General features: G+C 46.8%; 1 protein-coding gene and 1 long non-coding RNA gene across 2 annotated transcripts in view; one reads left to right on the plus strand and one right to left on the minus strand.

The window, feature by feature from the left end:
* Positions 1–10298, minus strand: part of ERGIC1 (endoplasmic reticulum-golgi intermediate compartment 1) — a 54942-nt gene extending 44644 nt beyond the window's left edge. The window contains exon 1 of the mRNA XM_038149932.1: positions 10126–10298. Within this exon, the coding sequence (XP_038005860.1) occupies positions 10126–10283 (158 nt within the window). The 5' untranslated portion in view covers positions 10284–10298. The remainder of the gene's footprint in view (positions 1–10125) is intronic.
* Positions 10299–10323: 25 nt separating this feature from the next.
* On the plus strand, positions 10324–15081 carry LOC119706355. The gene is made up of 2 exons (XR_005258510.1): positions 10324–10364; positions 14677–15081. It is a non-coding gene; the product is annotated as an uncharacterized LOC119706355 (long non-coding RNA).
* The last annotated feature ends 11866 nt before the right edge of the window (positions 15082–26947 follow it).

Raw genomic sequence — 26947 nt, forward strand, 5'->3', positions numbered from 1 at the left:
GGAAGTCAGCAGCAGGGGCAGAAAATAGGAACTACTGACTTTGGAGCCCTTCATTCTGCTAATTCTTTGTTTAGATGACATTTCTATGTTTCCTGTCTGCTGGCAGATGAGAACATGATGTGCAGGGAGCAGCTCAGGACAGCTCGGGCAGAGCCAGGCTGTGATCCCAGGATGAGCAGTGGGAGCCAACAGACCTGAGTTTGTTCTGCTCACTGTGTCATTCCTGTTCCACTCAATTAAACCTTTCTTCTTCAGCTGGTTCATTCTGCACAGCAGCACCTGGCAACATCTGCCCACCTTTCCTCGAGCACGTGGCAATCTCCAGATGGGAAAATGCAAATATCTGAAGCTAAGCTAACAGAGCTCCAAGTTCTACCCGAAGGAATGGCTGGGGTTGTGCTGGGGGGATTTTTAGGTTGGCTTTTAGGAAAAGGTTCTTTCCCCAGAGGGTTGAGGGGCACTGACCAAGGCTGCCAGAGCTCCAGGAGAGTTTGGACAACACTCCCAGGGATGCACAGGATGGGATTGCTGGGGAGTCTGTGCAGGGCCAGGAGCTGGGTCAATGATCCTTGTGGGTCCCTTCCAGCTCAGAACATTCTGTGACTCTCTGATTCTTTGAAGGTCTGTACAAGGAAAGCAGCAGGAAGGTGGCTTTAGGAAAACAAACTGGCTGTGCTCTGCAAGAGCTGAGCTTGGTTCATACCAGGGCTGTGCCTAGAGAGTAGTTTGTGAACAGCGCTGATGGTTTTGTGAATTGGGACACAAACTTTGAAGCATGTGCAAACTAAGATAAGTGATCCTGCTAATCGCAGTTTCACAGAGAAAATAAACACTGAATACACAAACACCAAAGCTTGGTCCCCAGTGTGAGCTGGAGATGCAAATACACATTCAAAGCTGGACCAAGAAGCAGATACCTGTAAATACCAAGAAGTTATTAACACATTTTATAAGATTAACACCCCCGTAACAGCAGATAAATTACACACCTCGTTATGCAATTGGCCAGTCCTCGTTTACATACAATGGGACATTCACACACACTGCAGAACCTGGGCTTTACAGGACAAACTCTCAAGGCTTCAGAATTACATCCTAAACTGGTTAATCCTCAATTACTTTGAGCAAGCTCTGATATGAGAAGGACCAGACAGGGAGGTGGAGGGACTGATGGAGTTTTAAACCAGTTTATCTGGACTGCAAGCAGGTGAAGACTGCAATTTTTCAAATGCTGTATGACTGACTTCTCACTCCCAACATCGCAGCAGTTTTCAAAGCAAACAGGATTTTTTCTGACCTGCTGGCTCTCCACACTTACAAAGCCAGGAGTGAAATGTAGGAATACATTTCCTTGCCAGCCAGCTCCTCCCTCTTAATTCCAGTTCCAAGAACATAATGAAACCAACAGAGGAAGTGTCTGAAACAAGGAGGAGTACTGAGAACAAGAAAACAAGGTTAGGCCAGGAGGACTGTCATTAATTATATAATCCAGCCTTTGGGTAACTGGACATTTAGGGAAAGGGGCTGAGAGAACCTTGGAGGCACCAGCCTGAGCACATTATGTCATCTGGCCTGCTGGTTACTTAGCAGGTACAGGATCTGCATAGGGACAGAAAAACAAACCCATTTATTTCTAGGACAAAACACTTTCAATCCTCACAGCAGCTGCTGAAAAAAGGCACAAGAATTCATACATTCTGCTCCCACTTAGATTGATTCCAGCTCTCCTTTTTCCTCCCTTCTGCCTGCTCTGTGGCTCTGTTATGCTGTCCTGCAGAACACCTTTTTGTCAACCACGTGCCAAATTTTGTGGTTTTATTCTTCCAGTGCATATCAAGCTTGTTCTCTCAGGAGTACACTCAGCAATTGTATTGCTGCAATATGCCAAAAGTGCAACTATTTTAGGTGACACTGAAGGATGGAAGACAGGAAGCGGTACATCACTTTTCTTTTTCCTGCAAAATAAAATGTTAGGCTCAAACACATTCCAAAGGCAATTAGGAGGAGGAGGAAAGTATAATCTCAAATACTCAAAGGTGGAGTCTTGCCAGCAAGCATTTTATTTCCTTTTAGGCAGCGAAGCAGGTGTCAAAATGAAGGATGGAAGAGGAATGTATTTTTAATAAAGTGAGCAAATTACACTTTGCTTCATCAAAACAGGAGAAAAGTGTCATAAAGAAAAAATGCTCAAGTAAGGGGACTACAGTAATCCCTGTATTTAAAGGGATCCAGCCCTTTGCTGGACTGTAAGAGCCATTGTATCCTGAGTGGGAGCAGCATTTTCTGGAGAACAGAGAGAATGGGGAAGAGCATTAAACACAGATGGCTGCTCCCCAAACCAAGCAGATTGTTCAGATACTTGAATGCCATAAGCTGACTGGAACCTTCCTGGCCCAGAGCCTTCAACTCAGAGATTCTGGTTCCTGCAGCTCCCCAGCACTTCCACCCTTGGTGATCCCCTTGGTCCTGAACATTTCTCCTTTTCCCAGTGGGACACCTGTCAGTTCAGGATTCTTAACCTCCTGCCACATTCGCTTCCCACAAACCAACAAAAGTCCTGATCTGCAGCAGACACTGAACAAAAGTCAAAGCTGGACTGTGATCTCCAAGAATTTACCTGCATACAACCAAAGAGCTATGGAAAAAAAAGAGCTGTACCATAGTCCTTTCCACAGCTTCCAGGAATCACAAAACACTAAGACTCTGCTGCTGCCTTGCACTGCCGAACACCTTGAAACAAGATCTGGGAAGAACTATTTTAGCATCAGAAATATGCAGGTTTTGTTTGGAGAAGCTGCTTTCTGGTTTAAGTCCCAGCTGCGCTTGCTCAGCACAAACATCAGAGATTGGTACAGAAGAGCATGAACAAGAATAACATCTGGGGAATCAAGGAAAAAAAAGGGGAGAGAGGGATATGTGAAGAAAACAACTGAATAAGGCTTCCCTCAAAAGCACACAGGCCAATCCATACCTACTGCAGAGAGAGATTGCTCCGTATCAGTAAGAGAAACTCCTGTCCCATACATGGGATTAAAATATATTGTACTCTTCCAGAATATCAGTGACTCTGCAGTGACCAGCTCAGGTTCTCCTCTTTAAATTCCAATCCAAGAAGACAAGAATTTCTGTACAAGCTTCTACAACTCAGTCCTGGTTTTTATTTGCATGTTGTTACCTACAAGCAAGTACAACTCTTCTGCATTGCCTGGTTTCCAAGTCAAGTCCCTGGTTTGATACGATTTCCAAGAAATATCTGTATGGATTAAAAAACATTAAAAAAACCATAACTGATACTGACTCAGCTGCAACTTGCAGGTTTACCACTGGTTTTTGGTCCAGATATAACCTGTAATAATGCAGCAGCCACATTCAGTTTTTCAGTGCAGTTGGGTCACGTTTTGTTTAGAATGACACAGAATCCAAGCAAGGCTCAAAGACTTCACCTTTATCAGAAAACAAGGTCACATTTACATTACTGATGTTTTAGGGGGCACACAGTGGTCTGCAGAGAGGGACAGTTGGGAAGCAGGTGATCTGCTTTAGGATATAATTGTTAAATAAACACTAAGGAATCATGACCTGAAATCCTGTCAGCAGTAATACAGGCCTGCACATTTCAATATAGCATTTTGAAGGCTCTTCTATTACATGCCAATCTTTCTGGCTTCCCTGAATTAAACTAAATACATCTCATTTGGAAACATCCTTCAAAAAACCAAACAGAAAAGCAAACATCCAAACACACGCAATTCAATGAGCTGCATTGGCCAACTGCATCTTGTGTGTGTGTCTGCCATGATTATTACTGAATACTCAGGCATTTCAGTAAAAAGAAGATTTACTACTAAAATACTCAGGCATTTCAGCACAAGGAAAATTTTGTTGATTGTGGCAAGGCTGTGGTTAATTTTTTGGCAGACCGAGTTTTCCATTTCGAGAGCAGCTGGCTCTGTACAGCAATGCCTAGACATCACTTCAGGGCTTGTGCTTGGACAGAAGACAAGAAAAACAGATGATTCCCCACTCCCTCCTTCATTGCAAGACTATTCTTTCCTCACCACCTCCACCATTTGAACTACATGCCTAAAAAATACACCAGCACGCTTCAAAATACAAGCTGAACAACGTCCACAGCTCCCAGTCCAGGCTGGTGGCATTGCTTCAGCTCTGTTTACAGTGTGATTCAGTCATTTTCACAGCAATGAACTATGATGGCATGAAGGAAGCATCTGTGTCACCAAGCACCGAACAAAGGAGGACAGTTAAAGTTCAGGAGGAACAATGCAAAACTTTCCTACAAAGCCAGACTTTAATATTTCCCTACTTACTCAGAAAAAAAAAATCTCCACTCTGATGATATTTTGAGAGAAATGATGCACTAGGGACACTTAGAGAGAAATATTTACATACATGCACACCACGTATAATCAGTTATTTGTGGCACAAACATCAATAGACTCTGTCTGTACAGCTCTGCCTGCCCATCTGACTGCTGTGACTGCAGAATAATGTCTCAGGTGCCCTCAAAGGGCTATTGTTGAGCCAAAGTTAGTCATGGCACTGCTTGGCACCCAAATCCACGTTGGTCATTACGTAAGGTGGCAGCAATACCACTTGGAAGGCTTGTTTACCAGCGGCATTGCACAATGTGAACTGGAGCAGGCTCCAGACGTGGCTGCAGGTGGGGATGGAAATGCAGCTACTGCTGAAATGAGCTCCGTTTGTCACAGCATGCTGCCAATAACGCCAAGGTCACGGGGTTGGACTCGATGATCCTTGTGGGTCCCTTCCAACACAGAATATTCTGTCACTCTGTAATTCTGGGAATCTGGAACTGCCCAAAGCAGAGCTGTGCTATGGCCCCTGGACACTGATTTAGGAAGTGATGGCTACCAGCTCAGTCACATATAGGAATTAATATTTTGGACAAAATCATTGCAACCTTACTGCTGTTAGCAAACAGAGTATGTTTCAGTATGTTTTAATGTAATTAGACCTAAGGGTTGTGGTGGGGAATGGACAGACTGATGCTCACACTTGTGACCTGGCACGGTTGTGAAATCGATTCCTGCCCAGATTAATGAGCACAAACCAGGGCATTTTAGGTGATTTTGAGTCTACAGAGAAAAATCTTTTCCCTCAGACACCTCCTCATTCACTTGTTAAGGCAAATAACTTGATTTTAGTCTTCAGGTTTCAGAAAAGAAGGAACAAAACAGTCTTTCATGGTCCCCTCATTTTTCTTTTGGTCAGGAATCGATTTCACAGCTGTGCCCAGTCACAAGCGTGAGCATCAGTTTGCTATTCACCATCACAACCCTTAGGTGTAATTTAAAACCAAACAACCTCCCTTTGCTAAGAGCAGAAAGGCTGGAGTGTGTCAGCTTTGGTTAAGACTGAACAATTTGATTTAAAAGAAAACCTTCAGGAACTAAAGCAAAGACCTGCCTGCGTCCCAAAACAATAAAAATGATCCATCGGTCTGAATCAGCACACCCACACTAAAATACCATTTATCACAGACATGCCAAAGAACAGCTGACAGTGGGAGCCTGTCATACTGTGCAGATGGAATAAAAGTTTTTGCCTTCTACTCTAGGTCAGCATTTAAATCTAAATCCTTTCTAAGCCTGGCTCCTTTCCCATGACCTCCAAAATCCGGGTGCAGCATATTGTTACTTCATACAGGTTATCACATTGTGAAAATAAAACCCAACCAAACCCCAAAACCAAACAAGGAACAATAAAAAACCTTAATGAAAACATCACAATGATTAACTGTGGGAAATAAATTCTGAATTTCTCAGTTAAACATAAAAATAAGGATTCACAGGTATTTGCCGCTCTGTGTGAAACACCTGGCCAGGGCACAACTGTGAATTACCCACCATTAGAACAAAAACTTGATTTCAGAGTGGTCTATTTTAGTTTTTCTCAGTGTAACCAACTAAAGTGACCAAGATGACTCAGAAGTTTCAGTATTTTACAAACCCATCAGTAACTCTTCCATGCAGCTAGGCAGGTGCAAGGAAAAGCCACCAGAGCCAAGAGACCTTGCAGCAATGCTTCTCCCCACCGTGTCCTTCTCCACTGCAGGGGAGTCACTTCATTCTCACAGCTGTAATTCTCATTTTTATTTGTGTCACTCTCAACACCTGAGCAGTTCGAAATCCCAGCACCAGCTCAGCCTCCTGCTAACAGGATCACACAACATGTGGGATCCCTTCTGGCTGGCTCACAATCACCACTCAAGATGACCCAGGCTTAGAGTTTAATCCAATTATGATTTGAACCATCCTCAGAGGCTGCGAGTGTGCAGGTGACACCAGATCTTAAAGGCTCCAAGGGGAAATATCCTTTCAGCTCCAGTGAGAGAACTCAAAATCCCCCATCAAACACATCCAAAGCTGCTTTGCTGACACAAGTTCTAAAAACCAGGAGATGGGCAAGAAGGGAAAAATCTGTTTCACTCTTTCAGCCAAATGGGTGTTAAAAGATAGGAAAGAACCAGCTTGTATTTCTGGAAATACAAACTGATTTTGTAGCTCTGTAGGAGGGCTGGGTTCTTGTGACATGCACTGAGCAGACCTGTACTGAAGGATCCAATCTGGAAACTGAAAACTTGGTTCTGTACCAACAGCACAGCAGGACTGGGGGTGATTAGTCTGAATTAAATGCTTTGAAAAATGAAAAGCATTAGGTAAATACTGAGTGTTATTAAAACCCTGAAGATACTTGACACAGAATAATTATTATTCATGTGAGAGTACTGTGAAAATATTGGTTTATTTATGAATTAAATGAAGTTTGTATTAGGAAAGGGAACACTGATAAACCAAGAAAACAGAAGTCCTACAGGAAAAAAAAACTGTATAAAAAGTACATGTAACAGACCAAGCTACTTCCATATCAGACTGACTGGTGGAGAAAACTCCCAAGAAAGATTTTTAAGCAATTTTGGTTCTTCAATCTAGCTAAGTTTAAGACAGAGCAAAGAGACTTAGTTCCATGGAAGTAAATTATTTCTTTGACTTTTAGTTGGTGAAGAGCAGGGACATTTCTGGTCCTGGGCTGTTTTAATTACTTGTCAATTGTGTCTCCATCATCTCCAGATGAGGTTTGGGCAACCTATTCCTCCTAGAGCTACTTCGTGTGGAAACAGCTCAAAGCCTAAAGTTGCAGCTGCTCTACAATGCCCCTCTCCACAGCTGCTGCCAGCTACCAACATCCTGCCACCCTAAAATACCAAAAATAAAGCCCTAAGAGGGGGGAGGATACAAAACCAACAAAACCCTGCCTTCCCAAATGTCCTTGGCAGAGCAGCTAAGGCCAGAATTCCTTCAGATGCAAGGTGAAATGGGTGGCCTCCAGAAGAAGGCAACACATGGAATTCTGAATTCCACAGGGAATTCTGCGCTCCAGAAGATATGCAGGGGCATTTCTAAAAGTTGCTGAACAATCTAAACCCCTAGTCACACACAGGCATGTAAAAGGCAGGGTTCCAAACTGCACCTGCCAAAGGGAACATCCAGCTGAAACCTCTGAGAGAAAAACCTTGAAATTTATACGGTGAAAATGTAATTTCTTCATTCAGAAACTTACTCGAGGTGGTGACCTTCCTTCTCCAAGGGCCTTGTATTGCATGTTCTAGAGTTGTCAGGAAGTACCTGTGTGGTTTTTTTTAAACGTGTGCATCGTATTTTACCTACAACAGTAAAATTTTCCAGCCTCAGCAGATTCTGTTCCACTCCCTGCACTATGAACAAAACCCACAACAGCTAAAAAGGGCTCTAACCTTTGCAAACCTTTTGGTCCTGAACTCTGCTCATGCTTCTAAAACAGGAAAGTGGTTTGCTGCACGTGACAATAGCTCCTCTGTACTTCAGCTAGGAAATTCCTGTTATCAATGGCAGCTTTTGAAAAATTCATCCTTGCAGAAAAGCTGAAGTTCAGTGAGCTTACATTATTTGAGAAAGAGCTTTGAAGTGTCTATTTCTAATCCTCCACTCTGAATGACAAAGAAGTTATTTGCAATTGTGAATCTTTAAAATGCAGATCTGAACTGATGTCTCTGTTTGTGTAACTCATTAACACAAACCCTGCAATTCAGCTTTCACTGAACATCTTTTTTCCATTCCAAAGCGAAGCACTAGTGCTGTCTCTTAAGATGATTATGCTCTTGGTGAGCCAGTGTTTCCATTCTGAGACCCAACAGAAATTACATTTTCAAAGACATCAGAAATAACATTTTCTTTATCTGCTATTACAAAGTGACAGCCACAGCCCAGGATCTCTTATTGTTCATGTATTTTACAAGTCTGAAAATGGATGGCAATAGGATTCGCAGCTGGCAGAATGTCTCCAAAGAAGAGTTTTTCTATCAAATTTTACAGAAAAGCAGAAACGAGGCTCTGGGCCCCGGATCCCACATGATCCAGCAGATGCTGTTTCCAGCTTCAGCAAGTTTTCACTCAGAAGCAACTGCCTCCATGTTCAACAATGCCCCATGGATCACACAAGATCCTGTGAGCCTGTATAAATGAGAGGCCTGGTTTAGAATTACAGTAAAAATATAATAAAACACTGCACTATCACCATTTCCCATCTCAAAGGGGTGCACGTGTAGGGGTCATGATGATCCTACATGGAAAGGACTGAAGTTAACTGCATATTCCCAAAAATGTATGTATCTTTTATTGTACTATTAATGTTGTAGTAAAATCTGTATTAGAAAACTCATCTGTGCATCTTCCCCTTGGCATCTCTGAACTTGGAAAGATGCAAATTGTCGGTTCAAGAACAGCTCAAAAAAGAAAATGAACCTTAAGTTGCTATTTTGGCTCCAGTGAAGTCAAAGAGGTCTTTTTCACTTCTGCTTTGGTACCTGACACTGCCTCCAATGGCCCAGAGAATGGAGGAGCCGCACAGAAAGGCCAAATCCCACAACCTGCACCTGCTCAAAATGGCAAAACCAGAGCTGGAGGCGTCGATGTTGGTCCTCAGCCATCAGACACGAGGCAAAGCTTTGTCACATGGAGCCTCGCTGCAAAGAGTGACACTTAAAGATGCTCTGGGAGCTCCACCCTAAGCAGTGACCCCCTAAAGCCACTGTGGGAGCCCCCCTGTGATCTCCTAAAGCTACTGTGGGAACCCCACCAGAAAAAATGACCCTCTAAAGCTGCTGTGGGATCCCCACTGTAAGGAATGATGCCCTAAAGCTGCTGTGGGAACCCCACTGTAAGGAATGATGCCCTAAAGCTGCCATGGGAACCCCACTGTAAGGAATGATGCCCTAAAGCTGCCATGGGAACCCCACTGTAAGGAATGATGCCCTAAAGCTGCCGTGGGAACCCCACTGTAAGGAATGATGCCCTAAAGCTGCCGTGGGAACCCCACTGTAAGGAATGATGCCCTAAAGCTGCCATGGGAACCCCACTGTAAGGAATGATGCCCTAAAGCTGCTGTAGGAACCCCACTGTAAGGAATGATGCCCTAAAGCTGCCGTGGGAACCCCACTGTAAGGAATGATGCCCTAAAGCTGCCGTGGGAGCCACACCATGACCTTCTAAAGGTTCTGCAGGAGCCCCACCACAAGCAGTGACCCCCTTCATAAAAAGTGAGGCCGCAGACACCTGCGGGAGGAGCAGCAGCCCAGCACCGCCACCCCAACACCCGCATCCATCACCCCGCAGGTCCTGCTGCTCCCTCCGTCCTGCCCAGGCAGCCCAAACCGCACACACCCCCTTCGGCTGGATGGAACCGCATTATGGAGCTGGGCACAGCCTCCTCGCTCCCCTCCCTGCTCACAGTCCGTCCGTGCATCCATGCATCCATGCATGCATCCATCCATCCATGCATCCATCCATCTGCCCATCCGCCCATCCATCCATCCGTCCATCCGTCCATCCATCCGCCCATCCATCCATCCGTCCATCCATCCATCCATCCGTCCATCCATCCGTCCGTCCATCCATCCATCCGTCCATCCATCCGTCCGTCCGTCCGTCCATCCATCCATCCGCCCATCCCACGCGCACCCGCGGGCGGGGAGCGGCGCGGGGCGGCGGCGCCGGGCGGTCCCCACGGGGGCGGGCGGGCTCTGTCGCGACTCTCGGCGACACTCACCTCCTGAAGTCAAAGGGCATGGTGGTGGCGGTGGTGGTGGCGGGCGGGCTGCGGGCGCCGCCGCCCCCGGCCCCGGCTGTGGCCTCGCTGCCGGCGGCTGCAGGGCCAGGAAGTGACGGCCCCGGCCGCGGCCCCGGCGCCGCGCAGCCCCAGCCCATTGGGCGGCCGGGCCGGCCGGGGCTTCCGCCGCCGGGTTACGGAGCGGCTCCGCGCTCAGGGATCCGGGATCCGGGATGCGGGTGAGGGATGCGGGGTGCGGGGTGAGGGGTGCGGGGTGCGGGGTGCGGGCGGCCCCAGGGCCCGCTCGGTGCTCGCCGTGCTCCGCTCAGCCCCGCGGCTCTCAGCGCGCTGGCAGCACGGAATGACGGGGTTATTTCGGCTGGAAAAGAGATCTAGGATCATGGAGTCCCAGCTGTGCCACATCCCCACTTTGTCCCCAGCCCAGAGCCCCGAGTGCCACCTCCAGCCCTTCCTGGGACACTCCAGGGATGGGCTCTCCAAACCTCCCTGGGCATTTCCAGGGCCTGAGCCCCCTTTCCATGGGGAAATTCCTGCTGTGCCCACCCTGAGCTGCCCTGGCCCAGCCTGAGGCCGTTCCCTCTCATCCTGGATGTCCCCCTGGCTGTCCCCTCCTGCCCAGGGAGTTGTGCAGAGCCACAAGGTCCCCCCCGAGCCTCCTTTTCTCCAGGCTGAGCCCCTTTCCCAGCTCCCTCAGCCACTCCTGGGGCTCCAGACCAGAGTGTGGAGGTGTTTCAGGCTTTGTCCAGCATCTTCTGCACTTTCAGCATCACAGGAATACCACACATCAGTGTGTCAGGGGCTGTGCCACGGGCTGTGTCTGCAGACAGGGCAAGGTCTCACACCTCCAAGTGCCCACAAAGGAAGGAAGAGCACCCACCTCTCCATCCCTGGGCACCCCTGCAGTTTAGTTTAGATAGCAGGAATAAATTCTCCCCTGTGAGGGTGGCAGGCCCTGGCACAGGTGCCCAGAGCAGCTGGGGCTGCTCCTGGATCCCTGGCAGTGCCCAAGGCCAGGCTGGACAGGGCTTGGAGCACCCTGGGACAGTGGAAGGTGTCCCTGCCATGGCAAGGGTGGCACTGGATGATCTTTAAGCTCCCTTCCAACCCAAACCCTTCCATGATTATGTAATAAGGTCTTTTAAGGACCAGCACAATTCTTTCACCTGCTCTTGGAAATTATTTTTTTTTTCACAATTTTACTGGAGACAAGGGATTCAAGTTAGAAAAAGCTCCCCATTTGTTAGATGAGGCATTTCCCCAGTCTTTCCATTTTGCCTGCATGTCTTTTTGTGGCTGCATCCCTGGCAGGTTCAGTGCAGTGCAGGAGGCTGATCCTGTCCTGCTCCATGCACCATCCCTGTTCCCACAATTCTGTCACCAGCTATTGCATCCCTCAGGGATGCTTTGCTGCAGGTAGTGTGACTGCTGCTGTGTTCAGAATCGCTGCCACTCACATGCACTGCAGGTTAGACTGCACTGCAGGGACAAAATACAACTATTCTTGCCTTAAGTCTAAAAGCAGGGCAAGAGAAAGAGTGAAATGACAGCGATCTGAGTATGCAGTATACTGCATTTCTAATTGATTCTGTACCTTTCTTCCTCCTCCTCCTGCTGTCATCATTTCTTTACTTAGAGATGTACATCTTTCCATTTTTTCCCCTTCACACAGAAACTAGGTCCATACCTGGTTAAAAAAAAAAATTCAGATTGAAACAAGCAGGGGAAAACTACTGAAGAGTCAGAGCTGTTAATCAATACCATTTTCATTCAAAGAGATAATAATTCATGCTGGGAATATGAAAAACTGAACTGGAGGAATCCCAAGTATGAGATAACACAGCATTATCCCCTAGAAGCCCCCAGGGAATAAATAAAAATACCTAATTGGTTTTTTTGGTGTTTTTTTTTATCTCAGACACCTAAGTTATCCGACTGCATAGTGCGAGCACGTTCAGCAGATTGCTAACAGATCAGCCACGAAATCCTGCTGCACTTCACACTGTGCTCCAGCACTGAGCAGCCCAGTGAAATTAATGAGACAATTCTCATCTCTCATGAGGTCAAGCCGTTGCACAGGCATAGCCAGGGGGGACGATCGTTGTGGAAAAAAACCAAAACAAACAGTGCCTGACGAGGTGGTTACACAACCGAGTGCTCCTGGCAAGGCCCCCACATCATTAGCTGTTATTAACTGTCTTGTGCAGCAGCATCAGCTCTCTCAGGAGCCAAGAGAGTGCTGAAGGGTTTACAAAAGCTCTTCACTTGTACAGTAGATAAATCTGGAGGTGGCCTTGAAGAGTTCTCCTCCTGCAGGCTCGAGTGTCAGGAACGCAGCGCAGCGAGAGCTCACCTTGTGGGGATTTGATTTTATTTTCCACTAAAAGGTCAAACTGGAGAGAGCAGTGGGCTCAGAGCAGCTTTGCAGCTGGGTCCAGCTCGCTCACATCCTTGCCAAGGGAAGAAGAAGTTAATGCCCTGAGATAAGACCCTCGTCACAATATTGTTTAATTGCATAAGGCTTCCATCGAGCTGGAGATAAGAACAGGAATTTGTCCCCAGTCCAGCTGGGTGGGGCAGCTGAGCTCATGGTGTGTGATAGAATGGGAACCAAAAGCAGGGGGTTCATTTGAGGTGCTTGTCCCACCATTAGAACTGTAATGAGCGAACTGATACTGACAACTGATGGAAAAGTTAACTTTCTTTTCCATGGGAGCAATAAAACAACCTTTTTTCTGGCAACAGTAGACTTAAAACTATCATTTCTCTTCAAATTACATTGGGAATGTTCATTGAGCCAAGCTGCTACTCTTAAAACAGCAAACCAATATTTTCAGACCTCTTTAACAACCAAGAAACCAAAGCAGGAGGATGAATTGACTCACCTAAGACTCCAGAGTAAGATCAGCTTCAGTTCTAAATTAGCAAACAAATCCCTTCAGTCCTAATTCGTGTTCATAATTCTTCTTGCAAAAAAGAGCATTTTCCTCATTCCAGATCACTTTGTTACAGATAAATCAGATCATGGATGAGTCTATCTGAGTTCCTGACTAATTCCTCACAACAACAAAACTGGTACCTCCTTCCTATGAAAAAAAAAGTGGCCAAAAAGTGCTTAATTTGAATCATCTTCTTGGTTGTTTATTTAATAAATTTGTTTTTGCAGGTAAAATGATTCATGTCATGGGATATTCTTCATCTCCAGTTGATACGCTGTTTTTAAGTTTTGACTTCACATTAATGAAGTTAATTTACAGAGTTTATAATAATCCTTGATAATCCAGCCTTGGGGAGACTGAGGGGAGATCTGGAACTTCCTCCCGAGGGGCAGCTCTGATCTCTGCTCCTGGGACAGGGACAGGACCCAGGGAAGGGCTGGGGCCGTGCCAGGGGAGGGTTGGGGTGGATTTTGGGAAAGGTTCTTCCCCCAGAGGGTCCTGGGCACTGCCCCAAGGCTGCCAGAGCTCCAGGAGCTCTCAGGAATGCCCAGGGTGGGATTGTTGGGGATCTGTGCAGGGACAGGGGCTGGACTTGGGCCATCCTTCCAACTCAGCATATTCCATGATTCTCCGAATTTTACTTCTCTCAGTTTTGTACTCTCAAAGTTTTCTCTTTCCCAGAAAAGTGCAGCCTCAATCCTTACCTGCTCACCACAGCTGGGGCTGATCGAACATCCTGTAACACTCATAAATACAATTTCCTTCTTTGTTCTCTTTGTGATTCCTTACACAGGGCTGAGTTCTGTTTTAGCCTCTGGCTCCTGCCTCAGCTCTTGCCCTGGGAGCTTGGTGTAGGTGCTGTGCCTGCTCATGAGCAGCACTGTTTGCCAAAGGTAAAGCTGGGTACACACACTCATCCTCCAGGTCAATTGGGCTTCGTTCATCCATGGGGAATGTGCCATGACTCTTAGGAAGGTGCAGTGCTTATTCACTTGTTCCCCTTCTGTCACTGTGATACTTTAATGAAAATCCTTTTGCTAGGATTTTTTCTCCCGAGGAGCTGAGGAGCCTCAGGAAAGAAATGTAAACAACAACTCCCTGCTGCTGTGGAATGCAGCAGGTGCTTCTTTGCTGGGTCCATGTGAGGTGTTTCTACTCAATGACCACCCATGGTCCAGCTGTATCGACTCTCTGAGGGTCACGAGCTTTTGTTATCATTCCCTGTTTTTCTTTTCCAGCCTTCTGATGAAAACTTTCTCTCTACTTTTAGTAGAGTTTTAGTGTGGCATTTTTAATACAATAGAAAGATATTAATATAATAAATCAGCCTTCTGAAAAATGGAGTCCAGAATCTCATCTCTCTTCCCTCATCCTGGGACCCCTCGAACACAGTCACACCCTTCTGCTACAGAGGTGTGTAAAAACACAACCCAAAGCTGCCCCGTGGGATGTTGTGAGGCAGGGCCCACCCCAGGCCATTTCCCCGGGTGATTTTATTCCCTTCAGTTTGCTGCTGTGGCGGGGTGGGCTGGGAATGGAGTGAGCGCATTGCTCTGCAGGGCGTGTGCCCCCGATTATGTGTTGTGTTCTGCAGGGTGTGGCCCGGAGCCCTGAGCACAACTGCCGTTCAGGAAAAGGAAAAAACATTGCAGAGAATGAAGAGAAAAAAAATGTTATAAAGCGCTTTCAAAATATAAATAACGGCGTTTGAGGAAATCTTGCTGAAGGAACAGGATGCGCGTGGAGGTGAAGAATTCAAATACAAGTGCTGTGCTAAGTATAATCAGTAATGAAAGCTCAGCCCTTCCTCTTAGGATTTGGATAAGCTACGTGTTGGCAGTACTTCCCAAATTCCAGGGAACAAAAAGCAAGCTTTAAATGTTGTCTTAAAGTCTCGTTGGAGTGTAGTTTGTTTATCATTACCACTTGTAATGCTGTCCATCTATTTTTGCGAGACTGGACTTCAAATACACAATAGAATAAATGAAAATCTACTGAATTTACTGTGTAAGTTCCTTTTTTATTGAATAGCTACACTCTTTCCTTAAGAAGACATAACAACCTCTGTTCTTCCTGCTCAATAGGCAGAAGAAATAATCTGATTATTTTTCAGTCACAGGAATGGGCACAGCTGATGAGTACAAGTGTGGAGAAGGGGATCTGTGCAGCCACATGGCCTCTCCCTTGTCCTGTGACAGTGGGCAAATGCTCAGGGGAATCTGCCACTCTTAAAGCCCCTAGAAAGTTTACCCTGCTTTTCATACAACTGCCTGTTTTTAAGCCTGTTTCCTGGCACGTTTTGGGTGCCAGGAATTTACTATGGGAAAGTTACAGCGAGCAGAACATTTTTTGTATTTTTGTATTTTATTTCTTTTTCCACTGTGGAAATGAATGCCACAAGGAAGTTGCAGCCCCTGTCCCAGGCTTACCTCATGCTTTGTTCAGCACCCCTGTGGTGGTGAGTGTTCAGTGTGGTTCAGGAGACTGCAAACATCTGACCAAAGGTCATGGCCAAAGGGAAATGCAAGTTAACAGTTAACTAGGCTGAAATCCTGGATAGAGAACTTTGAACACTAGGAGGGCCGGATCTCAAGGAGATTTGGGATTAGCAGCAGAGGAGAGTTGAGGATTACACCTGATTTTCAATGCTCTGTAGTGAGTTAAATGCCCTAAATTCCCTTTACACTGGAGAGGAATGGTTCAGGACCAGGCCTTGAAGGACTCGAGTGCCCTTAGCCTGTACACTCATGCTGACATTCCTATGTCAGCCAGTGGGGAATACTCAGGAGAAGGGGACATCTGAATACCTCACTGTGAAACTCACACAGGGCCACAAAGTGTTTACTTCTGGGCTTAGATTACACATTCGGCATCCGCATCTAAATTAGTCTTGTCAGGGCAAATATGCCTGGGAGATGAGCCACCCCTCTGCTTTAAATACTCACCGAGTGCTGGAGAGCCCTTCCCTGGAGGACAGGTCTGGACCTTTGGACACAGAGGGTATGAGAAACTTTAGGGATGAAGGGAGAAAAATGTGCTCTGCCCAGCCTCTGAAGGCTGAGCCACTGTGTAACCAGAAGTGCAGAATTTCTGGTGTTGAATTAGGGCTTTTGGAACAGTGACTGTGCTTGGACACCGGAGGAGGGGTTCCTGACTCCCTGATGTTAAACACCTAGAAGCACTCCTGAAACTTCCCTTCTGCTGCCTCCATCGTGCCTGGGAAATTGGGTCCTGAAGGTCTTCCTGACAAAAGCCCCAGCTGATTTCTGGACCAGGAGGCAAGGAGCAGCTGAGGGAACGGAGCCCACCCAGAGCAGTGGGGCACGACAAGGCGCCAGACCCTGCGGCGCCTCGGGAAGTGTTCCCCAGGAGCTGTGGGCACTTACAGCATCTGACGTAGCCGAGCAGGGCAGGCAGAGCTTTCCTGGGCTGCTCTCACCAGCACAGGCGCCAGCAGTCTGCACAAGTTGCACTTTGGTGCCTGAGTGCTGTTTTGGATGTCGCCCAGAGCTGCTGCACGGGCAGGCTGGCAGCGGGCACTCAGGCTCAGCAGGGATGGGGATGCTGTGCCACAATGACCTGTCTGAAGGGGTGGCTTCTTCCCAGGTGGGAGCTGTGCAAGCCAGCTCAGGCAGCCAGGTGCAAGGCCAGGTCTCTGTGGAGCTCTCTGTGGCCAGCAGTACATGGAAACCAGCTTTTTACAGAACGAGTATGGGGGGATTCAGCAGCACTAGGCCATCACAAAGGCCCTCAGGCAGTAAAGAAGTGAACCCAAACAACAGCGTGACAAGGAGGAATTTCTCAAACAAGGCTCTGGAAGTTTCCTTGGAAGATTTGCCAACTCCTGCTGTGGGCAACCAGTCCTGCTACTGCAGCTTACCAGGTTCTCTCCCGTCCTCTGACCCTCTGGAGCCAGCCCTGTGCGTGAGATGTTGAATTGCACTTCCCTGCCTTGCTTTTGGCATGTCCTCTGTGCTGCCTTATCAGCCTTCTCAGTGATTTCCTCTAGATATTGTCTAGCTGAGTAAGCCCAATGGGACATTACAGACAAGAAATACATACCCTTTTTAAAAATCTTTTTCGTAGTAAGGATATGGATTTTTAATTGCTGCCTCTGCTGCAAATGAGACTTGTGTTTTCCTTGTTCTCACTTGGTCTCTTGGCACTGCTGTGATGATCAGTGGCTTGGGGAGGTTTTGTCAGTGCTAAAGAATCTGTTGCAGAAATCAGGGTGTGGCCAAATAAAAATTATTTTATAAAGATGTTTTTTTAACCCTCTAATGAATTAAGGCAGAAATCATTATCTCTGGCCTTGTTTCATCTGCAGGGACACCTCCCACTGTCCCAGGCTGCTCCAAGCCCCGTCCAACCTGGCCTTGGGCACTTCCAGGGATCCAGGGGCAGCCCCAGCTGCTCTGGGCACCCTGTGCCAGGGCTGCCCACCCTCCCAGGGGAGAATTTCTTCCCAATATCCCACCTAAACCTGCTGTCTTTCAGTTTGAGGCCATTCCCCCTTGTCCTGTCGCCACAGGCCCTTGTAAACAGTATCTGGCCTCAGATTTGGAGTGGGGCTGGTTTTGGGGGTCAATTCCAGATGCCTTGTGACCCAGTCCATCCTCGGTGCCAGCTTCAGCAATCACCACTTGGCCAAACAGACTCTGAACCCTCTCAAGGTGCTGGCTTGAGATGGGGGTGAGCAGAGTGCTGTAAGACACAGAGCACGCAAGGGAGCGTGGAAAGGTATGAATAAATGGAGAGAGAAACTGCTGGAGAAGGGAATGCCCAGCAGAAGGGAACTGGGGACAAACAGACCACACATGTAGGCAGGCCTGTGCAAGAACTAGAGGAGGATAAATCCAGCTTAAGGCAGAAGCTAAGAGGAGATGTACTTGGGGGAGCTGAATGGTCAGAAACGAAGTGAGAGTTTCCTTTCAAATGACAGCATGCAAAAATCAGAAATCACTGCACCAAAGTAACAAATAAACCCTTCCAGAAAACTCCTCCAGCCTCCAGAGGAAGACAGGCCCAGCAGTCTCCAGACTTCTCCCTCACCAAAGAGCACTCCTTTCACCCTGTCTCTGCTGAGGCCACTTCATGGTTTCTTGCTCAAGCTTCTCACAGCAGAAAGAACAAAATCCTGTCCTCCTCACGCTGTGATGATAAGCCTGCAGTGGAGTTAGCCAGGATTTATTTTAATTGGACTTTTTCGCTTTTTTCCTGGCACTTTAAAGTTTATGAACGGAAAGGATCAGTCTGACTCAGAGACTGGGCTACTTCCAAACATTCATCTTAGCTGCCATATGCTAATGCACCTTGGCTCCATGCATCCTATGGTGTAAATATGTCTGTACCTTTCATCTCTGGTGTCAGAGGCCACCAAGGGGAACATGTCAGACTTCTGGGCAGATTATGACTGCCTGGCATGCAATCTGCAGGCGCTGGATGAGGTTCTGGGAGGAAGAAGGTCTAGAAAACATCTCCATCGTGTTCTCTTGAAGTTCCTGTTTTATCATTCTGCAATATCGGTTGCCAAAGTTATGATGCCCAGGGAAATTCTTGGGCCTGTGCTGACTCTGAAATCTGTACACAGATTTTGGTTATCCCAGTTCTGAGCTCTAGGCAATAAACCTTGGAATACTGAGTACAATGTTTAGCCCCTTCTGTTTTGGTTGGCTTCGTTGTATGGGTATAACAAACACGTAAAAATGACTGTCCTGCTCATCATGACTTTTCCAGCCCTGAAACATGAGTCTCTCATCCTTTGTGTTTCACTTTCTTCCATCCTTCATCCCAAATGTTTCCATTCTACTGATTTCAAATTTCATTTACTGTTTGAGGGCGTAAACTGAAAGTGTTTGGTATTTCCCTGCCCCTTCCTCATCTTCTTACTCACTCACTCTCTTCTCTGAAATCATTGTGGGAACAACCCTATTAAAAAAAAAAAAAAAAAAAAAAGAAAACTTTCCAATTCTACTTATTTCAATGGAATTTCCCTGATGTCCTTTTTCCATATCAGTGGATGTTTTTTGCTGGTGACAATGGTGTGAACAGCGTCAGGAAGAAGAAAACTTCATTACAGAGGCAGCCACTGAGGCTAACATTAGCCTAATGAAACTGATTTTCCTGGATTCCCCCTCAAGGCTATGTGCAGGAAAAGGTCTCCTCCAGAGGGAAGTCAGAGCAGTAACCTCATTCCATGGAGGACACAGGCTGTCCACAGAGATTAACTCCTTAAACCTAAAACTTAAAAGCTTAAAGAGATTGAAACCCACTCTTGTTCAGGGGAGTCACGGCAGACCAATACCCAATCCCAGTGTTGTGGGCTTGTTCCTGACATGGAGAAGGATGTTCTCAGTTGAGAAACCACTGGCTTATGGTGCAGGACACCATCCCTCAGCCCTCTTCCAATCTTCTAAGCAGTCCTCTGGCCTTGGTTGATGGATGGGAAATGATGATGTTAATTGACACAAGATCTTTCTCCAGGAGGACAGAGATCTGATGGACACTTGGTGGACACCAAGCTAGAGCCAGCAAAGCCTTGCAGATGAGATGTAGGAGATGAAGTAGGAGAAGCTCAGCTTTCCCACGCTGCAGGGAAATTTCCTGGGCACGCTTTACATTTTGCTATTTCCCCACTTGCAGGCTCTGCAAGAGCCTGGACGTTGGGGACACGGGAGTGACGGAGGACGCAGCCGTCCCCTCGCCATCAGGAGCCTCGTCACAGTGACAAGGCAGAGATGAGTCATGGCTGGAGCTGCTTTATGTAAATGAGGAACCTCTGGTGTTCCCCTGGTGCCCGTGGGGCCACGAAAAGTTCACGTAAGTGACGCTGTGTTCCCATGTCCCCGCTGAGGCGGGGCAGGGAAGTGGGGTAAGGTGGCTGGGGTTGCCCCAGAGAGGGCAATAATTGGTCAAAACCGGTGGGAAGCTGAAAGTGAGCCCCTGGAAGGGGAGGTTCCTTCCCAGCAGCAATGCCTGGAGAACATTTTCTGTTGCCTTCTGCTGTTAATTGCAAAAGTGATTGAGCCACTGATGGTAAATGCTGGGGGGCAGCCAGAGAAGGGGGAAGTGAAGGATTTCAGCAGAGAGCTCTATCGCTGCGAAATCAGTCGGTTTTGGTAAGATTTATGGGCCATCTGTGACACAGCTGAGAAACTTATTTGGGAATAAATAAAGAAAGGTCCTGCTGCTGAGTGGCGCGATGCTGCAGTCCCTGTCCCGGTGGCCTTGTGTGGGCAGCACATCCCAGGCAGGAGCACTGAGGGGGAGGAGTGGAAGCGTGAAAAAGCAGCGCACTGGAATCGTGCCTGTCCAAAGCCACAGATAATATTATTTCAGGTGGAGGACCAAACTCTCTGACTCACCCCCACAAAAATCACGTTGAAGTGCACTGAAGACAGTGGAATTAATCTGGTGTAGAACAAATCTGAGGGAGAATGCCAGCCTCCAAAACGCTGGCCTCGGTGGCGTGTGGTTCTGAGGGGCTGTGATTCATGTGGACACAGCATTGCTGCAGATGACTGCAGGCAGCCAAGAGGTGTGAACAAGCTGACAAGCCTGAGAGGCTTTGTCTTGCATTGGTTATGTTCTTTCAAATCAGAAGGAAAATTTAATTGACTCCAGTGGGACTTTTGCTTGAGTGAGGACTTAGGAGCTGAAGTGAGATGAAAAATTAAATGTACCTTGCTAGTGCAGTACGAACAGAAGTGACTCCCTTCATTTACTCTAAAAGAGATGCAAAATACTTTCTTTAAATCATTTCAAAACCCATATCACTTTTTTTTTGTCAGTACTCAACACGTTTCCTCTTACATATGATTGTTTCTTTATCTGTAGATGTTATCTGTCACACTCTACAAAAGTTTTCTTATCCCTTACAGTCATCCAAATTTGATAATGCCCAGAACATTTAATTACCCTTTTTTCATTTTTTTCCTTAATTGATTCAGCCACCTACCTATTTTAACCCTACCCTTGTTACCCTTGTTAGCAGTGCAGCCACAGCACGCACGTGTGCTTTGACTTCCAGAGAGGTCTGCAGTAAATTTCCCAGGCAGGTGATGGATTGATGCAACTCTCATTTCTCACTGAATTTAAAGGTCAGTCTTATAATGCTGAGAGGTCCTCATGAGCTAAGTCCTTCGTGTGTTTTTGCTCTTTTCATTACCTGTTCCCCACTCTGTCCCACAGGGTAATGGCTGATAATTGAGCTCTTTTCAATGGTGTGGCTCCTGCTCCATTGAAGGCAGGAGTTTTTTCTCAGCAGAAAGCTGACTCATAAGGATGCTGCCTTCTATCCTTAGGAAAAGTGAGTCACTAATGGATTTTTCATTATACATTCAAGTACCATGGGCTGAAATTTTGTTCTACCAGTCTCGTCTTGAGGTAGTGTTTGGAAGCCTTTTAGATTTGGTATTTTAGTTATGTCTCAGTGAGGCTCTTGAGATACAAAAGACGCTGTACGAGGAGCTGGTTTGTATTATATGCTGTGAGTATTCCCATTAACCTCAGCAGTGCCATGGTTTCACTCTGTGTGCTGTGTCCTTCCTTAGCTAAAATCCCACAAAAACCTTTTACACCTGCATCAACAAGTTCAGCATCTGTTTTCAACAGACATAAAGAGATGAGAGTTGGTTTTCAAAGCTGTACAAAAGCTGAGAAAGCTGAGGCATAACTGAAATAATATGAATCCCACTGCCTCTATTGCATTAATAGAAATAGTCCATTTGTTCAGGCAGTCATAATTTGGTTTTCCTTCAGACAAGCAGTGAAGATTCACCATTCACCACTTCACAATGGCCCACGAAAGAAAGTTAAATATTATTGTTTCTATTTTATAAATAGGGGAATTAAATTTAGAGGAGATAAAGTTGTGATAGGGAGGCAATGAGACTATTGTGGATGGAACCCAGGAGTCCTGTATGGTTTTTTCCCAAATGAAACAATATTTTTCATCAAAGATTTTGCTGTATTTACAGTCAGTGCTGTTTAACTCTGAGCAGTGTCCATGTGAAGGAGATCTGGGGGAATCTGTGAGGATTTGCAGTTCACCAGCTTTTGCCTGTCCACGTTGCATTCTGTTTAACTCCCTTTGCAGAGGGTTTTTAGGGGGAAGTCTGAGTCTCTCTGCTGCTGACTGCAGCTGTTATTTAAAGCTGTGTGATGAGGATGCAAAGGGATGCTGTTGGGTGGTTGCTTTGTTCTTCGTTGCACAGAAGTGGCTGGGCTGCAATGACAAGTTTGTAAATCATAGGTAGTTCCGTTCTCACACCACCCAAATACCTCACAATCTCTCTGTCAACTTCCTGAGGGCCTTGGGAAGCTATAATCTGCGATAAAAATGGGAGTTGGAATGGCACATGTATATCAAAGCTGAAAAGTTGGGGCTGGCTGACCTTTTCATTTTGAGCAAATGCACTCATTTCCTTTGCGTTGCTTCGCCGTTTCCTCCTGAAGCTCGGCATAATAGGAAATCCTCGAGGATTGTTCTCCTTAATCAGTGGCTCCATTGTGCCGGCTTCTGTTCCCTTCAGGAGCAGTTTTCCTCATGGAGCATCACTCTCTGTGCTCTCAGACATCAGTGCCCCACAAACTCAGACGAATTTCAGCTGCCGGGGCTGAGAGCACACCAGGGGCAGCGGGTGCTAAATTCAGTGAGCTGTCAGAGGAAAGAAACAGCCCTCTGATTTTCAGTTCAGAAAAAGAAAAACCCTCACTGGATTTTACAGTGACATTTCCCAGAGCTTGTGATTAGGCTTAGATGAATAATGAAAATGAGTGGCTCGTAAATTTAGATTTCGCTTCATTTCCATACGTGGGGGGATGTCATCTGTTGTCATGTCACTGCTAATATTTGCATAGTCATCTGGCAATTATAAAGCAGGCATATGAATCTTTAGGACAAATAACTTCTCCAGAAATATATTCTGGAATGCCTGGTAATTATGACTAGCACATCATTTTTCATTTTGTTTTTTACTTCTCTTTGCCATCCAGTCAAGAAATTCCACTGTACAGCCCAAACTGCAGATGGAGCAGCATTTGTGTACACACATCTTTCTCAAAATTAGGCCAGTATTCAGAAATAAAAGATGTACTGGCAATCACCTAAAACTGTTTGGGAAATAAAAGTAAGGCTGAAGTTGCCAAAAAAGATTATTTGTGTTGGTAACCTCGGCTTTGTCAAGCACAACATAAACGAAAACAGTGGCAGGTCAGTTCTCAGGAAGAGCTGAAGCTTCACCAAGTCTTATCTCCTGTTTCCTGTTGCAGCACGGAGTTGTTGACATCATGTTCCTGCACATGCAATATGCAAAAAGAGCTCAGGGTTCAGCATTCTGTTTTGGCACAAACACAACAACTTCTGCTCGTTGCTACTGGTTTTCTGCTGTCCTGCTTTTCTCCACTGGAGCTGGTGTCTGAGGGGAGCCAGGCAGCCTCTGCAGGTGTCCCACAGCACTCCCAGTTTTTCGCTCTCTTATGGCTCCCAAGTGCAGCTTGCAATAAAACCCAGCAGCGTTCAGGGGGCTTTGGGCAGTGTCTGACCCATTCCTTAGGCACAAAGTTCCCCGGGAAGGACTTGTGTGGCAGCACGGTTGGCAAATACAGCACAAACCCCAGGACAGCCCTTCATGCATTTCCACTGGAGTCAAATCCCCAGGGAAATGAGGTTAGGGATGGTGATGATGATGATAATAGCAAATAATGCACGCTCCCCTCGGATCTTGGCTGCCTATCAAGACAGACTTCCTGATGAGGAGATGCATCTGTCTGTCTCCAGTCCCTTCAAGGTATCTGCAAGGCACCATTTTTTGCAATTACAAAGGACTGCAGATGAGAACATGCCCCATAAGAAGCAATCCAGCAGCATTTGTCCCAGACTTCTGTCTCTCATTTCCATAATCGTTCTCATCTCAACTCCTCAGACATTAGCAAGCCAAATCTCAGAACAGCTCTGTCAAGTGCCGACACTGGTGGCAGTGGCAGCCCAGGAACCTCCAGGTTTTTCCTTTTCTGCTCCTGCTGTGCTTTGTTTGCATGGGGATGAGCCAAGGGGGGCACAGGGAAGAGATGAGGGCCAGTGAATGGATCTGCTTGCTTCCAGTGGGGACTGGGACTCTGCCAGAGCACTTTGCCAAGGGTTTCTTTGTGGAGTTTGCAGAAATCACCTGGGCCAGCCGTGCAGCACCGGGGAGGGCTCTGTGCCAAGAGCGGAACGGGACAGGAGCACATCCACGGTGACGCTGGTGGCTTTCCGGTTGCTGGCAGTGCCACGTAGAAAAGAGGAAGGGCAGCCCCGTGGGGAGCACTAGATTGGTTGCAAAAGGTCTGGGCTTACCCCAGAACACTCTCCTTGCAGTGCCTCAGCTTCCACTGGCTCTGTTCTTCCCAGGAAAATGGGACCTGCTGTGCTCCCCTTCCTCCCTGGTGCTGTACAGGCCATTCTGCTTTCCAGAGAACAAACCCAATCCCATTGTCTTTCCAAGAGAACAAACCCAATCCCAGTGCCTTTGTGAGGGAGCAAACTCCATCCCAGTGCCTTTGTGAGGGAACAAACCCCATCCCAGTGCCTTTGTAAGCAACAAACCCCATCCCAGTGCCTCTCCAAGAGAACAAACCCCATCCCAGTGCCTTTCCAAGAGAACAAACCCCATCCCAGTGCCTCTCCAAGAGAACAAACCCCATCCCAGTGCCTTTCCGAGAGAACAAATGCCATCCCAGTGCCTTTCCGAGAGAACAAACCCCATCCCAGTGCCTTTGTGAGGCAACAAACCCCATCCCAGTGCCTGTGTGAGGGAACAAACCCCATCCCAGTGCCTTTATGAGGGAACAAACCCCATCCCAGTGCCTGTGTGAGGGAACAAACCCCATCCCAGTGCCTTTATGAGGGAACAAACCCCATCCCAGTGCCTGTGTGAGGGAACAAACCCCATCCCAGTGCCTTTGTAAGCAACAAACCCCATCCCAGTGCCTTTGTGAGGGAACAAATCCCATCCCAGTGCCTTTGTGAGGGAACAAACCCCATCCCAATGCCTTTCCAAGAGAACAAACCCCATCCCAGTGCCTTTGTGAGGGAACAAATCCCATCCCAGTGCCTTTCCAAGAGAACAAACCTCATCCCAGTGCCTTTCCAAGAGAACAAACCCCATCCCAGTGCCTAAGAGAACAAATCCCATCCCAGTGCCTTTGTGAGGGCACAAACCCCATCCCAGTGCCCTGGTTTGTCCACAGGATCCCCTCCTTTGCCACTGCAGGCAGCACCAAATGGAATTCCAGTAAATGATTAGGCAAGATAAACAGGCTTTGGCAGTAGCAGGACAGGTCTCCCCCAACACCTGGACTTTGTGTGAGAGCAAACAGAGTCCAGCACCCCTCAGGGCACACAGGCAGCACTGAAAAACACTTTTTTCTGCTAAAGTGAAGTTGGTATTTGCCATGATTTGGGATCGCAATAACCTTCTGCACTCTCCTATCTAATCCTGTACTCACCCAAGGTTGGGCTCAGTGTTTGTTTTGGTTATTCCTGACATGTTTGATAAGGAGGAACCCAATGCTGCCTGGCCCATCCTCTCACTCTTGGGCTGGTTTATTGTTGCTGATTCTCATCATTTTATCTTTGGTCTCGTGGCATGCAGCCACTCAGCTTTAGTCACATCTGCCATTCCATATGACCTATTTAAAGTATGTACAAAGGAAAATAACCTTTGTTCAAGGTATTTGCTCTTGATTCTTCTTCCACAAGCCGCTGATTAGCAGTGTTGTAAAATGAGATGATTTTTCCCGTCATTGTTGCTGGAATGTGACTCTTGATTCATTCTCATGAATTATTTTGTCCCAGATACTCTAAGGAATGAGCAGGATTTGATTTGTCCCTCTGGTCTCTTCTAGAAAGTTTTCTCAAGCACATGGAGCACAAGCAGAGGAACAAGCCTGAAACCTGTAGATCACTCTCAACTGAAAGCTGAAATTTTAGAGGAACTTTGCTACCCATTTCCTGTTGATAGCCCCTGAAAACCTGGATGAGCTCATCCTTAGGCTGCACGGAGCTGTCAGATAGAAACAGAAGGTTATCTCCTAGAAAGTCACAGTGAAAGTGGCAGCTTCCCAAGCCCAGGAGGTGCTCAGGGCTGTGAGTGTGAGGGTTCCTTGGGTGGTCCCTGTGGTGCCTTCAGAATGTTTGACAGAGGAAGGGGGAAGGAGTGATCCTGGCACCTCCAAGGAAACCCCAGTAGGAAATTTCCTGGCAGACAGAGCAGCTTTAGGACTCCACTGGGTACATCTGTCACTCCACCTCCCTTCCTACTGCATGGACTGCTCTGGTGCTGTAATTGCCACATAAACCCTCAGACAGCACTTGTGCCAGAGGATTCGCTTTCTCAGCCTTTGAAAACAAAGTTAAATATAACCATTCTTCTCCTACAGACAGAGAAACTGAGGCACAGAGGATCTGAAGGAAGGTTAGGCAGCACGTCACAGGCAGTAAATCCCAGGTGTCCTGATTTCCTCTCACCCAGATGAATCCCTAGAACTCACTATCTCCTGTAATAAAGCTTAGCTCAGAGACTTATTCTGAAATGTAATTAATATGCAAAGTGCTTTGATCCCCTCTGATGAAAGATTCCGTGTAATTTGATATCATTTTTGAAATTAATACCTCTAACTGTTCTGCAGCAGCGAAACGAAATATGGATAATTCATTTGCTATTTTTGGGGAAAGGACTGAGTCTTTTACTCCAGGAGTTTTAGGTTACAGTCATTTTCAAGAGGAGGGCTGGGAGGTTGCTGCTGCTGTCGAAACACTTTAAAAAGTGAGGATTAACAAACATACAGTGTGTTCTGGGATCCTGGCTCTGGAGGGGCGAGTT

This window comes from Motacilla alba, chromosome 13 (genome assembly GCF_015832195.1).
Source record: "Motacilla alba alba isolate MOTALB_02 chromosome 13, Motacilla_alba_V1.0_pri, whole genome shotgun sequence".
NCBI lineage: Eukaryota > Metazoa > Chordata > Aves > Passeriformes > Motacillidae > Motacilla > Motacilla alba.